At 36.6% G+C, this 17,356-nt stretch overlaps 1 protein-coding gene across 7 annotated transcripts in view; it reads left to right on the top strand.

Moving 5' to 3' along the window:
- LOC124110751 (MAP kinase-activating death domain protein-like) overlaps nucleotides 1–16,549 on the top strand; it is a 194,843-nt gene extending 178,294 nt beyond the window's left edge. For 4 of the 7 annotated variants that reach the window (XM_046470132.1, XM_046470130.1, XM_046470133.1 and 1 more), the window contains 3 exons: nucleotides 7,905–7,951; nucleotides 9,302–9,398; nucleotides 15,622–15,760. In XM_046470132.1, coding sequence (XP_046326088.1) covers nucleotides 7,905–7,951; nucleotides 9,302–9,398; nucleotides 15,622–15,626 — 149 coding nt within the window. In that variant the 3' untranslated portion in view covers nucleotides 15,627–15,760. Of the gene's footprint in view, nucleotides 1–7,904; nucleotides 7,952–9,301; nucleotides 9,399–15,621 lie in introns of all 7 variants that reach the window. The other 3 variants (XR_006857326.1, XM_046470131.2, XM_046470134.1) reach the window with 3 other exon arrangements.
- The last annotated feature ends 807 nt before the right edge of the window (nucleotides 16,550–17,356 follow it).

The raw sequence follows: 17,356 nt of genomic DNA, 5'->3' as shown, positions 1-17,356 counted from the left end.
ACCAGTGAATCTGAAGCTTAACATGCTTCTTCCCACCAGTGATAACACACACATTTGTTCAGAAGATGAATATCAAACTTTCAATATCGTTGCCAACTTGCCACAGCTGCCGTATTGAAGATTTTAACAACATGTGTACTGGTAAACCAGGAAAAGTTGAGTTGAGACCTGACAATTAACCCTGTATGACTGTATGAGTTCCGCCCATTGGTGTGTACCATTGTGAAGGAAGGGGCAGCGTGTGGTCCGCAGTGATGGATATGTGCGTGTCCTGTCTCGGCTAGCGAGTTCAGTTGCACATGATAATATGTTCTGATGTGAGATACCTGATGACTGAATACATACGAATTGGGATTTGATCACTGGACGATATCGTGACTAACTTGGGCAAATTCAGTTCAGTTGCAATACTAGCTTTTTACATGATGCTTGAGATATATTTGTACATTCTTTCTCCACGTAATTTATGACATAGGCCAATTCTCGAGCCTGAAAATGTATGATTTGGCCATGTTCATTTGTTTGTAATTAATTTCTATCAAACAACTCTTTAAGAATACTTGTATCAACTTGTCACACCAACCTCTTAATAGTCTTATGAGCAACATCTGTGTCCACAGGTGCAAAGTCAGTTATACGTCATGACCTGCCTGAGCACAACATGCGTACACAATCTCCACCTATGACGAACCAAATATGTTTTCCCAAATTCTGTGCACCACCTACTTGTCTCAAATGCGTTTTTTGAGTTGATTCAACTTATCCTGCAATACCAGTAGTTAGTTTGTGGTGGGATTCAACATTTAGTTTTTTGGAATGCCATATATTTTGGTGTATAATGCACACTTGAGTTTAAGTGCACCCTTACCCCATTCTTGGGTACAAGTCTCTGGGAAAATTGCTATTTCGCATATTGTGAGCAGTCAAAAACTAGCCTAGGTGGATGAACAAGAGATAACGAAGTCAATGAAAATGTTAATTTTGTGATAAAACATCAACAGACATAATGATTTATATGCCTCGGGCTCTGTCCGTCTTTCCGTACATCCGTACGTCACGTTTCGTTTCCGGAGCATAACTCAGAATCCGTTCAAAATTTTTCAACAAACTTTCCAGGTCTGTCAAGTACATGCTGAACTGGTGCCTTTTGCTATTTAGAAATTTTAGAAATTTTTATTTTTTACGTTTCCTTGGCAACAAGATGGACTTAGGTTCTGTGAGGGTAGGGTTCATTTCCGAAGCATAACTCATAAACCATTCAATATTCTTTCATAAATACTTTGAAAATCTGTCAGGTAAATGCTAACCTGGTGCCTTTTGCTATTTAGAAATTTTAGAAATTTTTATTTTTTACGTTTCCATGGCAACAAGATGGACTTAGGTTCTGTGAGGGTAGGGTTCGTTTCCGGAGCATAACTTATAAACCGTTCAATATTTTTTTATGAAACTTTGCAGGTCTGCCAGGTACATGCTGAACTGGTGCCTTTTGCTATTTAGAAATTTTAGAATTTTTTATTTTTTTACGTTTCCATGGCAGCAAGATTGACTTAGGTTCTGTGAGGGTAGGGTTCATTTCCGGAGCATAACTCATAAACCGTTCAATATTCTTTTTTTTTACAATTTCCATGACAAGTTCCACCTCGCTTAAAAAAGGTTAGGGTTTGTTTAGATTTAATTATGTCATAAATTCTGCAACAGGGGTGGAGGATATAGCCACGTTAGTGGCAAACTCTTGTTAAACCAGTCTTAATGCCAAATTTTAAGCCACTGAAAAAGACCATTTGAAATGCAACCAACATCATTTGGTACAGTCTGACCTGTCTATTCATGTCCTTTCTCAACCAAATTAAAAACCAACCAATATGAAAAGGTTTATGCTGATACGTAGGTTGGTGTGCTCTGTCCAGGAAAAAACCTGTTTTGTCACCAGAAAAAAACTGATCAAGTTTGTATCAGACTTGAACTCATGCTTTGAGGGTCAATTGTCTGATGTGTTTGATCAAACTTGGCTTAATTTTCGGTAACATTCCTTAGTTTCATTAAACTTAGTTTTTGTGCCATCAACAGCATTTTTGAACTCATAAAATAGTAAAGTATCTTTTCTCACAATTATTTTGTGAATTGATTTTGACAATTGTTTTTACATGACACATTCACAGAAAAAATGTATCAACCACAACGGTGGGGCTATGTAAAGTCATTGTCTCCTGAAATCATTTATTGCCTTTAACTAGGGTTACAATAAAGGTAGAATTTGTTTACAGAGCACAGCTCATAAAACTTTCAATATTTTTTTATAAATATTTTACACACATCAGGCATGCTCTGAACTGGTACCTTTTGCTATTCAGAAATGTGAAACAAAACCAAATATACTTTTGCATTTTTACAGCTAAATTACAGGGTAACTAACTCACTGTACAATTTGTCCTTGTGAAACCTTGTATACACAACTTGTGTGTTGTGCTATTCAGGAGTTATATTTTTATTTTTAGATATAGAATTAATACGTCTAAAAACGTTTGACATCAAAATAAGTTGAAATGAGGGTCTCATCAGATATTATGCATAAGGGCTAGTTAGTGAGTTGGACCCGGGTACATAAAGGACTACCCAGACTTGTGGTTAGTCATGTGATATATAGCTTAATGACAAAAATTATCTTGGACTCTATGGTTAAACTACAAGTCACTAATGTTCGCATTTCTTTCTGACTATGCACCCATTCCTTCTGACTTTTCATGTGGTTGAATAAAGATATAACTTAAGTCAACTTCAGTGTATGCATGACCAGGTCGTTTAATACATAATACATGTATCTGCAAGTGCTGTGGTTAAAAACAATTCCCAATCGGCCATTTTGTATCTCTTGAGACATACAGTGGGTACCTGGGTAGGGTCGGATAATGAGGGGGGTACCTGGGTAGGGTTGGATAATGAGGGGTGGGTGTGTGTGTGTGATTGGTGTGTGTGTGGGAGGGGTGGGTGGGTAACCGGGTAGTAAATCTGGACTCGGCCCAACCCTATTATGAATCCTGCAACCCTGTTGGGATTCTGACAAAGGAGGACATTTTAAGTTGTTGCAGTGTCACATGGGGGTATATGTGTTTTTTAAACCCCTCGTGTTTGTGGTATAAAACCTTACAAGGGATCTGCCATTGTAAAAGAATTACCGGTAAAACAAACTGAATATTGACAGAAAACATTGAGCTGAGGTTTACTTTAATTGACTCAAAAACAACATGCTTGCAAGAGATTTATTGTCCCTGCTCAGAAATCCATGTGGTGGGGTTCAAGGTATTTATTCTCCCAATCAGAAATTTCTTTCCCTCCCAGACGTGATACATTGTATTTTATCAAAATCTCGTGAACCACATTCTGACTTGGAGGTAAGATAATGCTCATTGTGCAGTATTTATTACAAAACAAAGCATCATACATCAATTCAGGAATTGTTTTATTTGTTTTTCTATTTTGAGTTGAAATGATAAGTTAAGAGTTTCGATAATATACTGAACCGCAAAAGAAACGTCGCCATGGATAGAAGAAACCTTATTTGTCCAAACACTGTCAACATACTTGGTATGTAAAAAAATATTAAAAATATTAAAAAGATGAATCTTGGCAAAACTGATCATCAAGGTTGAAATTAAAGTGTCAAATGTTCTTAAAGTGAAACAAAACACTAGCCTCTGAGAAAATGGCATCACAAGTCAGTATCTCATGTGTCGGCCATGTGCATTGATAACTGCCATGCAACGTCGATACATGGAATGGATGAGGTGGTTGATGAAGGCCATAGACACTTGAGCACACACTCTCAGGAAAGCCTGACGCTGTTCAGCTGCAGTTGTCGGCCTTGGTCGGACGTCATTTAGCCATCTTTGAATCTCGTCCAACAGGTACTCAATGGGATTTAAATCGGGACTGAGGGTAGGCCACTGCATGGTTCTGATGCCATTCTGCTGGAGGAAGTCTCTTGTTGCTCTCGCAGTGTGTGCACAGGTGCTATCATGCTGAAACTCGTGGTTGCGGCTACGTTCCAAATGAGGTATGGCGAGTGGTCTCAAGACTTGATCATTGTACCGAGCTGCTGTGATACCATTGCCTCTCCCAGGACCGATGTTCTGGAAGACCACAGGGCCGACCCTCTGTACACGACCAATTCCACCCCACACCATGATGCTCGGACAACCCCATGAGTCTCTCTCAACAACACAAGCATCCGAATAACATTCCCCACGGCGTCACCAGACTCTCTCTCTGACATCTGCTGTTGAGATACATTACATCGCTCGTCTGAGAAGAGGACTTTTCTCCACTGCTGGTGGCGCCAATGCTAGTGCTGTGTTGCCCACTGAAAACGGTCCCTGCGATGACGTGTCAGAATGGGTCCTTGGTGTGGCCTGTGACAGTGGAGGTGTCTGTTCGTCAATTGTCGACGCATGTTGTCCACACTTATGTGTTGCTGGTGTGTCCCCATGGTCTGTCAAGCAGTTTCCTAAGCAGTAACAAAGCGATCTTGAAGATGCTGTCGCACAATATGATTATCCTGACATCGGGTGGTGACCCTTGGTCTTCCACTACGTGGTCGGTCATCTGTAGTTTTGGTGTTCTGGTACCGTTGCTGGAGCCTGTATATGAACCTTACGTGGACTTTGAAATGCATTAGCTATTTGCCGGGCGGTTTGTCCAGCAATTGTCCAAGGGCTTGGTGTTGCTGATTTCTTGTCAATCTTGGCATGTGGTAGCAATTCAATAATGAATGAATGTTATCCGATCTCGGTGGATTTTTATAGGGCCGTGATGCGTTTGGGCGATCGGTTTTATTGTCATCTGCTTTGTTTTTTTATCATCAAATTTCATTTTTTCGGACAAGGTAATGCTAAATTTTAGAAACTTTGACAAAAATTACCCAGATATTTAAATGACAACTTTTCATGCAATGTTACTTGGGGTGATGTTTCTTTTGCAGTTCAGTATATTATATGTTGTTTTGGTACCAAATAAATAACTGTTGAAAGCTACTATTACTAATTCATGTTACTGAAAAGTATAAAATATGAGGTTGCTGCTGACTAACCTTAAAGCATAATAATCGCAGTGAACAGGGATTCAAGTCCACAATCAGGCTTCTGGTGTGTATGAGGGGCACATCTCTGACTTTCATATTCGGGTTGCTATAGGAATGGAACTTTCTTATTCAAAGATGTACTGTGTTAGGCAAATAGTAAGTGAGTCATTCAAGTGAGTCCCAGCTAGTAGCACTGGCACAAACTTACTTCTTTTCCCCTTTTGCCTGTGCAAAAATAATGCAAATGAACAGCCATTATGACAGGTGTTACATCTCAGACATGTTCTCTGCCAAGCGGGCAAACGACAATGGAGAGGGTTCGCCATACTTGTCAATTGTTGCGAGGCGGTTCATGGGGCTGCACATACACCAGCCACTAGCTACTTCCGACATTGAGAAACATAGCAGTGAAAAACACATAAAAATCGGAGATGCAAAGTTCTGCCATTTACAAGACTTCCAAGAGTGCTGTGGATTTCCAAGGTAAAATATTGGACAGATATGTTTTTAGAGTACAACATCTAATGTGCCACCTCAGTATAATTATAAGTCAAGGAATACTTGTTCTGTAATGTGATGCTGACTGTAGATAGGGTTACAGCATAGTTTTCAGGGCAAATTTTTTTTTAGATTGAATATCTCTCAAAAACAACTTCCACTGAAAATGTAAACTGCTTTGTTTAGTAATACAGATATTGTTTTTAACGTAATAGACAGCAAGTAATTCTGAAATTCTACACAAGTATTTCAGACCAAGTGAGGTATTTGATTTGGTAGATATATGTTTACATATATAAAGTTTATGAAATTCATCTCTTGATTGCATTGACTGACAATGATGAACATAATATTGAGGAAATTCCAATTATAAGTGATTCATTTATATTTTGGCACATACATTTACCATTAGTCTCTCGCATCAGGACCTGCATTCCGTAATGAAAGTATTTGTAATAAAAGTGTATGTGTGCATATTTTTCAAACCTCCTGCAAATGTTCACATGTATGTTTGATATTCCATTTTTGATATTTTTTCTTCAACATTTGTGCAACCTACGACTTAAAAACTACTTCATGGATTCTTTTCCATTTGGGGTTACAGTTTCTGTACCAATAGGAGAGGTGCAGTGCAAAGTTTGTTTTCAATATTTGGATTTTCCGAAACAAATACAGCTTTTTTGAAAGAAAACTATTTCACGAATTCCTTTAAAATTTATGGAACAGCTTCCATCGTAATAAGAGCGATGCAGTGCAAAGTTTAATTTTGATATGTGTATTTTCTGAAAATAAATATGATTTTTTCATGTTTTAAACTTAGAATTGTTTTACTTCAACATTTGTGGAGCCTTTAGCTTAAAAACTTCTTCTTTTTATACCAATAGGTGTAGTGCAGTGCAAAGTTTGATTTCAATAAGAGGATTTTCTGAGAAAATATATTTTTCATGTTTTGAACTTAGAAATATGTTGGAGTCGGAAGTCGGGGGTTATGAGTGAGCTCACTTTTTGTCTTGTTTCTCATTGTATTTTTCATAATCTTAAAACCTTAACTTTGTTTTGGTTTTACTAGACACACATAAACTCATCACTGTTCCCACTTCTAAATGCCTCTCAAAGAAGAATCACATAAACCTGTTTGATCACATTAAACTGTTAATAAATAGGTGAGTTTCCTCCGCTTCTCCTGTTCTATTACAGCAGTAGGAAAACTCCCTATGTTGTTTCAACGAAGAATTGAAGTTTTGGCTGGTAGAAGTTTTGGGTAACAACACCTGAGACTGGAATTTTAGTTTGCTTCCACATTAAGTGTGTCCGAGGCAAGACACTTTTGTCTTGTTTCAGGTTGTTATGGAGATGTATTTCTTGAAACTGAAGGTAAAGATATAATACTGGAAATAAATGTGGCATGCAGTGATTTCTGGGGCCTTCTTGAAATTGTGGTGGAAGGGTCTTGTTCTATTATTTGCAAGTACTTGCAAACCCTATTTTTTAAACATAGACCCAATAAATGGTCTCTGTTTAAACTGAAACTTAGTGAAATCTTAAGGAAGGTGTTTATGTTTGTATTACCGTCTTGTTTAACACTGGTGTAAGGATATGGAAGAAAAGATTGTTTCAACTCATCAAATATTCAATTTTATAATGTAGTTATACTGTTTGACAATAATGATGCTTTGAATGGAATCATATCTCTTCTATTTTGATACATTTGTACCTTTATTCAGCCCATATGTCTGTTGAAGACAGATCAAGTTTTACTTTACAGTTATTTTTGTTTCAATTCTCTAGATAAAGATCTATGGATATCATAAGACAATAATTGGTCATTCATAAAACTAAGTTTTGATGGCTTTTGGAGGTGCTGTTTGGTTTGCAGTATATGCTATATTTCTCTGACATTATTCTCATCATGCTGTAAATGACACAATTCCCTCTTCTCCCAACATAACCCCATCATCAGAGGTTTACATTCCAGTGCGCATGTCTTGTAAATATTCCCCTGCCAGCTCAAGCAATATTTGTGATAATGGAGTACTACTTTATTACAAATCCACACTTGCAAAACATATATTAACACTGTTTTACATACCACTTAGGATGCCTTTTTAGTTTGTTTAAATGAAATGTGCTTGATTTTTAGCATTTACAATGAGGTTTGACAGAGCCATCAACAGTCAATCCCAGACAGGATGATGTACTCTCTGGTACATCAGGATGTTTAACTTCTCTTTCATCTTTTATATTCGTAAATTCCTATTTTCATATTGCTTTCCATTTTCTACCACTTGTAGACATTGTAGACGTTATTTATAATGGTTGGTTGATTTTTCAGATCCCAAAACTAAACAAGTAATCCAGCACAAATTCAAATCCAGCATGGTAAGTGACAGTGTCCTTGAACATCAAACTGTGTACTTATTTGCCATGTCATTTCTGTGTGCATTGCTTTGCTCATCATGTTAATACATGTGTGTGGAGTACATTTTGGAGACTCACCTCTTTTCCGAATGATGCAGAATTTGGGGCAACATTTTGTTTTATTTTACAAAGCACTGATACCCTTTTGAAAAGCCATAGCAAGAACACTGATTTGTTCTGGTTAATTTTGTCAGAAATATGGCACTATTACTCAGGGCATAATGATGTTATGTCTAGATACTGATACAAGTTTCATAGAGATTGCAAAAGTGCTTGAAATTAGGGCATAATAAGGCACTTGAATTTCAAGAGACAGACATGGCACAGCTCATCTAAATGAATAGGATAAACATTACCACCAAGGATTATTTCTTACCGGTACATTGTTTCATTCTACATGGCCATGCAATGCATGGAATGAATTAGTATGCTTTTAGGCATTAAAATTTTGTAGATCATTGCAGTAAGCTACATAATTCATGAGCTGTTGTTCATATAAATTTGTTCATGTTCTTGAAATTTGTTGGAATTTTTGTCTCACAAAATTTAGATAATCACATACAAGTAACATATGACAGAAACACATCAGTTTTCAATTTTCTTTGGGTGAAATTTCCAAGACACTCTAAAATGGAAAGTCTCTTCAATGTCGTTATTGTTGGAACTGAAAGTATCATGTGAAGATTACTTTCGTCAATAGGATTCTCATCAAACAGACCTTTGTTGAATATGTTTGCTGTATCTATTGGTAGTTTTCAAGTAGGATTATGCTTCATATTTTGTGTCTTTCTTTTGGTGTGTGTAAAATATAATCCATCTCTTTTGTGTCTGTAGAAACATACTAGTGTGGCTTTTGTCTTTGTTTGGGGCATTTTGTTTTCACATTTTGCAGCCTTTGTGTAAGTTTTGCCCCTTGCTGCATACATTTCCCAAAAATCGATTCATGTTTATAAAATAATACTCAGAGAAGAAATAAGCTGAAATGTTATGTCGCAAATATGCACTGGTCAATGTATTGATAAATGTTAAAATGGAAATTCTTAGGAACCTAGACATCATTGGATGCATGTGAAAAAAGATGCATAAACCTGAAGATTATTCTTTTTGGAAATGTTCTTCTGAAAAACTGTAGAGTTGATTTGTTTTGAGTTAAAAGCATGAGACAAAAACTCTAAAGTATGTATATTTGCAAATTCTGCAAATACTTTAAAGAATGAAATGGTGTGCAACAACCATTGTTAGAATGTCCTAAAATCCTAAAGATGAGTTACCTGAGTTAATGATTATGCATGAATTTCTTGTTTTTATTAGGCCAACGAGGCTGCACTCATGATGCATAGGATATTTTCTGTGCAATACGCCAAGTTACGAGCCAAGGCCTTACTTTTACCTGATGAAAATGGAAACAGTACGCACGTCCTCTTTACCATCTGCTTCCATAGCTTTACATGCCTGATTTATTAACCTTCGTTCCTGGGTGCGCTACCCTCACCTAACCTGGCCTTGCTTACAAGTTTAGCTAGCATTGTTTTTTTTCCAACCAAATGCTGGTAGTTCACTAGTAGATCACTCATTGTTTTAGATTTCAGCAACTAACACATTGTATTTACAATTCAATTTGCCTGACTTTGTGTTTGCAGTAGACATTTTATTTTCAGAAATGTGTTCACTTGTTGGCCTTGATTTTAGTCAAGATTGAAAACATAAGTAAACTCAGTTACCATTTATTCAAAATGCATCTGATGTTATCAGTACATTAGCAAGTTCACCAAATGTAATTCTTTGGGGGTAATAAATTACCTGTAGACTATGTATGGTGAGGGAATGAGCCATATTACCTTAACCTATCCCTTGGTTTAAATCTGTGTTCCTGTCTGTGATTTCAAGATGGTTTCCAACACGCATACATCACTTGGTGGACATTATCTATGTTACCCTACTTACTACTAATACAATTAACATGTCTCAACTCGCCTCACAATAGCCAAAAGTTTTATTGTACATACCATGTAAAGAGAATCAGCAGCAATCATTTACTGGTGACCTGCATGTCTCCAGGCATCATCCTCGTCTTTTTTTAGCTACAGTGATGCACACTTGGTGACACTCAGCCTCGCCATTAACTGTGCAATTTGTCTATACTGGACTGTTACTGAAATTTTTGTTTTGTTTAAACAGTCTGAATTAGTGAGAATTAAGCAGTAGTTGCATCCCTTGCTGTTATGCACTATTGAAGAAAACTATCCATTATAATCATTATAGGAGTTGGTGCCTTGTATCTTGGATGTTTACAAATTAATTGATCCCAAAATTTCGATCCCAAACTAGTAATTAAACTGCCTGAGATATTAACACAAGCAAAACTTGGCCCTCAGTCATACTTCACTTAGCTCATCTCAGTCCAATAGTGATGTCCCATTTGTTGCAAGTCCTATTTGCACACTTGATGAATTCACCCCATTCCTGTGCCTCTTACCAAAAAATGGAATGAATCTTTGTAGCTAAAAGAAACAACAGAAAAGAAACTTGTGAACATATTTGTTACATACATGTTTGTTTTAAATGTTCATAAAAATTACTTAGTTTTATAGGATTTGTTTTTTATTTACAAACAGAAACAACAGAAAATAAACACTTTTTTTCCATATATAAATATGAATATCATAATCTATTATTGATTTCTTGTTGCTTAGAACTTGAATAAAATTATTAAACATTTCACATGTTCATAGAAATAGACTTAATTTTATACACCGAAACTGAGTTTATATACTACACACTGAAACAACAGAAAAATACAACTTGAAGAATTAATTTGGGGCTCCATTCGATATTTCTTTTTGTTGGATTAACTAGGTTGCCTTATATTGAGGTTGATTCGCATGCTCCCACATTTGGTTATACAGAAAACAAATACATTGAACCAAAATCCTTCATATCTTTGTCTCACTTGGCATTACAGCATTAATACATCCTGCAAAACATCAAAGAATAGAGGAAATCATTTGTTTCAGTCATCTATCATAATGTACTCACGATCTGTAGGATTAACTTTTTGGGGGGTGAATTAAATATGGCTTTCAAGCTGTTTGACATATGACCCAAATCAAAGAACATAAAGATCTTATGATGCAGATACTTGCAAGTTTGACAGATATGAAAGATTATTTAATGTTCTGCCCTTTTCCCTTAGACCTATGACTCCATTGGAAAGTATTGGACAACTGGTTCTTGAGTAACAGTTGCCACAAAATTATTTCGTGAAACATTTATGGGGGAAAACAGAGCAAAAGTCAAATCCAATATTGTAACCACAAAAAGACATTTTCAGAAATGTTAAAGATTTTTTAAAAATAGGTTATGTGTAGACAACTTGTGGAAAGTTTAAAGGTATCTCAACTGGTAGATACAGAGAAGAGATACTATCACTTGAGGTACTTTCAAACTTTCCACTTACCCTAAAAAACGACAAATGCACTCTTTAAAATCTTGAATCTAATATAGCTGCCACATCACTATCTTGACACACAACCAAGAAAAACAGTTGTTCATGATCTCATTTGGATGAATGCTGCCAAGTTTTAAGGTTCTCTGATTAACCAATTTTTTATTAATCCTTTCTATTATATCTATCATTTAAGGTGACACATGTTACATCAGGAATTGATATGCTGAGCTTGATCAGGTTGCATGTGACCTTGCTGAACGCCTCCATATTTCTGTGATATTCTGTCCCCGAGTTTCATGCAGTCTTCTGTTGTGATTTAGGTTTTCTGTTTTCCTGACATTAATTCTTTGCAGAATGGTCCTTCCTTAATTACCTTAATGTTCAGGCTTGCAGACAATACTGTGCCATCACATACACAATAGTAATAGAAGTAGTTTTGATTTAAGGTGTATGGAGACAATTTGTGGAAAGTATGGTGGATTCAGGAACTCACACCTTAATGTTAAAAGGCACAGCAAAGACCTTCAATTCAAAAGGTCTGCTATACTGTAAGACCAATGGCCAAAGTCAAAGCTTGATTATCAAGTTGGAGATATTATCTCAGTCTTGAGTTGACATGGACTGTTCCATTCAGCTTCAGGCTTTCTTCCTGCATCAAGCTGACACACTGTGATATGACTGAAATACAAGGTGTGGCTGAAAAGTTCTGAGCCAAACAACAAAGGATGTATAGTACACCCTTAATAGTTTGCATGTTTTAAGTACAATTATTTACTTGCTTACAGGCTGCATTTGAACCAAATACTCAGGCCTGCAGCATATTTCTGCAGGCATCAATGTGACTAGGTATAAGTTGTTGATGAAAATGGACAAAATCTCACTGTTATCAAGTGTCTCCAATAGCCATCTATGTGAACATGGTGTCAACTTTACATGATGATGCTATTTCCTTTGACACTGTTAAGAGATAGGCAGTGGAGTTGAAGAGGGGAAGAGAGAGCCTTGAAGATGGTCCTGCACCTGGAAGTGATCAACAACCCCCACTGAGGAAAGTGTTGATAAAATGCATGAAATGATTATTGATGATCACCACATGCCACATAGCCAATGCAGTAGGCATCTCTCATGACTGAGTTGAGAATGTGGTGAGGAATGAACTGGGATTGACAAAGGTTTCAGTACACTGAATTCGAAGGCTCCTGACTTGTGATCATAAATGCTCCAGGTTCATCTTTCAACATGAGTATTTTTTGTTGTTTTGACGGAGACCCAGCCTATATTATTGAGCAATTTATAACCAAACCCACTGAGTCTCACCTGATTTGTCCTGTCTCCTGTAACTTATGTGTCAATTCTTTAAATGGACATTACCATTAATTTGACGCACGATATATCTTGGAGCTTAATAAGGTTGCTCTAGGGAAGATACTACAAGGTCTCATTCCTATGATACAGATTATGAAGGCTCATCTACCCATGGGGGTAATAGATCTATGATACTCTTACCCACAGAAGACAGGCACTCCAGTTCACGTGACAAAAGATATGCCATCAGAGTGGAGGCTGAAGTCCATGTCTGACCCTAAGCTTCTGCATCTCAGGACAAGGCTCATGCACCACAGAATTGTCAGCAAAGTGGAAAGTTCCCAAGGCCTACTGACTTGATAGTTTGAGGCATGCTGCGTGATCCCATGCTGCTGCTGTGTCTAGGAAGCGTGTACCTTAAGCCACCATTACGTATGTCATCTCTGACGACTGATCTAGCAGTCATCGTTATTCGACACGCAGCACGTGCCAGCCGACCCTCAAGCAGGCAAATAGGAGCAGAACACCCCTACGTGATCATGGCTTACACATACAAAGATTTACTGGATTTACTGGATTTATAGCCATCTATTACAAATGATCCTGCACCTCAGCTGATACAGTGCATGGGGATTGCTGAACCAGTCCGTATAATGGAAAGTTTACCATTTCCTTCCTTCACTATGAAATGGTTCCCTGAAGAATTCTAATCAGTGAATGACAGATTACTCCTCACTCTTAACATGTACATGTACAAGACACATGACTGTCCTTTTCCTCTGTCTCCTTCCATTGATGACGATTTCTATCAACTGGTCAAATCTCTTTCATCCAGAATGCAAATGTCAATGAGCAAATTATAGTATTTGGAAACAGTGAATAAGCAGATGATAAATATCAGCATGTATATAACTGGTTCATGGCAATAGTCTAGCATGTCCTACATCCCTTTCATGGGGAATATTGGAGCTTCCCTGTTCTCCTATAACAAGTACGCAATCAGATTTCTGAGCCTCTGAGATGGTCTATTCTATTTCAACCTGTCACAGCGCCAGAATTCTTTAATAAAGCATACAGTCTTCTTCAGCCTCCCTTGAGACCTAGAGACCGCATGTCCCCACAAAGTTGTTATTCATGGCAGTTCTCTATCCCACTAATGTTGTGGTATAACTAAAATACTGTTAAAGGCAGTGTTAAGCCCATCTCGCTCACTCTATCCCCCTTAAGTCTTATGTGTGACCCCAACCATATTTAGAAATTCCAGAGCTTGCTTTTGTGGCCATGTGATCTTTGACAGTCAAGGCACAGATCCTTCCGTTAGGAACAGCCACCCTGACAAGCTCAACCACAGAGAGTTGCAAGTTCCCTGTATGCTATTACATGCAAGCCGTTTCGGCTACAACGCCTAACTGCTCTTAAAGAGAGTATGTTTTTTTTGTTTCAAGCAGAATGATGGTGAGAATAACGATTTTCATCCATATAATTGGAACTTGAGTATTGAACACAAGACAAAGGTTAAGGAGGTAACCCGTGAGTTGGTTCAAGTAAAGGGGTTTTCCATGTTGGAAAAGATGGATTTTTTCGAAGAGGCCATTGTGGGGCGAGTTGAGGAATTCATTGCTATTATCATGAGTATATCACATGAAAGGGTATTACCATACAGTTCCTCATATTACTTTGTTTCTGATTCTTACAGCGAATAGTAGTGTAAACTTTGCAAAATAATTTGGTTTATTGACAAGACTAATTGCTTTCAGGTTCAGACAAGTAGTGTATGCTTATTTATTAACATTTTATAGCAGTAGGCAATTGTTAAAAACAAATCCTCTAGTTCATGCTCAGTAACCAATGAACCTCACAGTGAGTGTAGTTGACAGGCAATGCAAGTGTAGTGATTCAAGAGTATAGTACTTTCACAGACATTTGCTTGATTGTGTCACTTGTGTTTGTGCCGTGTTTACTGAAGTCCAAGCTTTTTTATCTGCCAGCTTCCAGTAACTATGTCTAGTATGTCACTGTGTGTCAAGTACTAGTATGTCTCTCTCGTTTGTCTTGTTCCTTCTTCTTCAATTTAATTTTTCTAAATACTTCTAATTTATGTATGATTGATAGATAGCAAACTTTACCAATGTAAAAACTTTACCTTGAAAGACTGAAGAATTCATTACAAATATAACAATAAGGTAATTCACCAGTAGGTATATGAATTACAAAATGACACATCTTTGTATATGTGAACAAGGTTTAACTTTAAATCATAGATAATGATGTATATGTTTATGTTTATGAAAACAATGCATCAAAGATTTTGTGACAAAAGAGTAACATTTCAGAAACATAAATATGATACAGTGCAGGCGTATGGATTTGGAAACAGTATTGTGCTTTGCTGAAAGGAATAGCATGATGCAGAAGTATCAATATAGTTCAAATAGATGGTATGGAATTTCCTTAACAAAACAGTATATAACTGATGTATAAATGTTATATGCTTGACTAACTGATGTACATGTTACAATTATGTGACAGTTCTACTAACATTAGAATGTACATATCTGGTGAGGTTTCCTGTCTTCAAGCTTCTCTGACTTTTGAAATTAGTGACTTGAATCAAAAGAAAAAATAATCCTTAAATTTCTAATTGGAAAACCTTTGGATATATATGAACAGACTCTTGTACAGTAGGGATTTGTCATTTATTTTTGGCTTATCGTGATCATTATTTAAGTGAACAAAAAAATTTAAGTTGGCTTCAAGCACGTGTATATTCTCTGATTATGGTCTCAACAGTACAGAAACCAGAATTAAGTCTTTTGCTTTTTGAGATATCAATAATCCTGAAAGATAATGTCATAATTATGATTTCTTTCTGTTTCAGGCTGACCAAATGTGCTATGCAGTCCTCTGTCTGTTTTCTTATGTTGCGGCAGGTTTAGAACAGAGAAAACAATCTTGACACAGTCACCATTTGATGATTCTAGCCTTCTTCCTGACGATACATTCTTCCATTTTGTCCCTCCCGCCGTCAGAACAGATAGTCTGGGCAGTTGACATGACCATAGAGCTTATCATCTGTTCCACCATACAAGTTCTCTTTCATTCCACAGTATAACTGAGAGCCTCTGTTTATTACTCAGAAATGTATTCTATTCATTGGTGCTTAAAGCTATTTTTTTCTGATATTCTGCATTGATTCTGCAACAGTTGCATGTCCGATTGTTTGGAAGTATTGTCTTCCAAGCCAGAGTAAATAGAAATTTCCTTTGAATATTCCTTCATGGTCAGAATCATTTATTATCATGAATCAAATTCATTTCATCATGGAAACAGTATGCATACTTCATTTTGTTCAAAGTCCAGTGGAAACCCAGTAGCTTGATGATATTATCTTTTAGATCTCTGATCGTTGACAGCTTGAAAATAAAAACTGCTCAGATTGTTAATGTATAAATATATTCTTGTGCCTCGTAAAGTGCTAAAATATTTATTTTTTACTTACATATGAATATATATTATATATATATATATATATATATACTTATACAAATAATTTGTAATCTGTCAAATTGTCCTTCATGTTAGAATTTGTCGTCAAATCTGGAGGTATTTTGTTTGTGTTTAAGTTGTGACTGGTGATCAGTTTGTTCTCTGTTCTGCTATTGCCTGTATAATCACGGACTTGTATAACCGGTTATATTGGTCCGTGGTATAATCAAAGATTCACTCAGAATTAACTATCTTTAGAATGGAACTATTTCATCTCATAAATTGTAACCTTTCAAATATAGATTATCTAGCATGTCAAATTATGTTTTTGTGCTCTTTTATGCAGAACTTACCCTCTTTCATATGAAGTATTTTCTGTGAATATATCTATATTTACACAAAAGCAATATTTGCGCTCTTGATTTATGAAAGTACATTAAGTTAATGATAATGAGGGTCTTTTTGGTCATGTTTTCAAAATTCAGTTGAAAACACTTCAGATGTAATTAGATTTGTCTGTTCAGGTGAAGAGACAGCAATTCAGACCTAACATAATCAACTGTTTGTGTCTTTTGGGAACTGACAACAGCTACACTCAATGATGGCAATGCATTTACAAAATGTGTTACATGATTCTGATTTACTGGCCTCTGTGTGTACAGCCATTGGTACAATCCTGTCACTTCCATCCAATAAGTGGACTGACTGACTGCATAGTGTAGCTTGGTACAGTTTCAGTTTGGAGTTTAACTGAGTCAGCCATGGAATCAGCCTGCTGGATTTGAATTTTGTCTTCACGTATCAACACAGTATTAGATGCAAGTCTACAGAGAAACCCCTTAGTGGACAACTTCATTGTTTCTTGCAACTTGCATGTAATTTTTGCTCTGTAGTATCTGTTAGTTGATATTTCCTGTGGTAAGTACATAGACTAGCATTTCCCGCTTCCTAGTGTAAATAACTTCTTCACTGTTACTTACCATTTTTTATCGACTCTGTATGAGAGTGTTTTCTGCAAATGGATGTAAACCATTTCTCTGCTGTATAATGACATGAATCTGTTCAGTTATGTCAAGAGCTGAATGTTTTGTAAAATTAAATATTGTCCTTGAAAAAATGCATTTCAC

This window comes from Haliotis rufescens, unplaced genomic scaffold (assembly GCF_023055435.1).
Source record: "Haliotis rufescens isolate VD_foot unplaced genomic scaffold, xgHalRufe1.0.p SCAF_6, whole genome shotgun sequence".
Lineage (NCBI taxonomy): Eukaryota > Metazoa > Mollusca > Gastropoda > Lepetellida > Haliotidae > Haliotis > Haliotis rufescens.
Note: the sequence above shows the minus strand (reverse complement) of the source record. Positions and strands in the feature narration are given on the sequence as shown.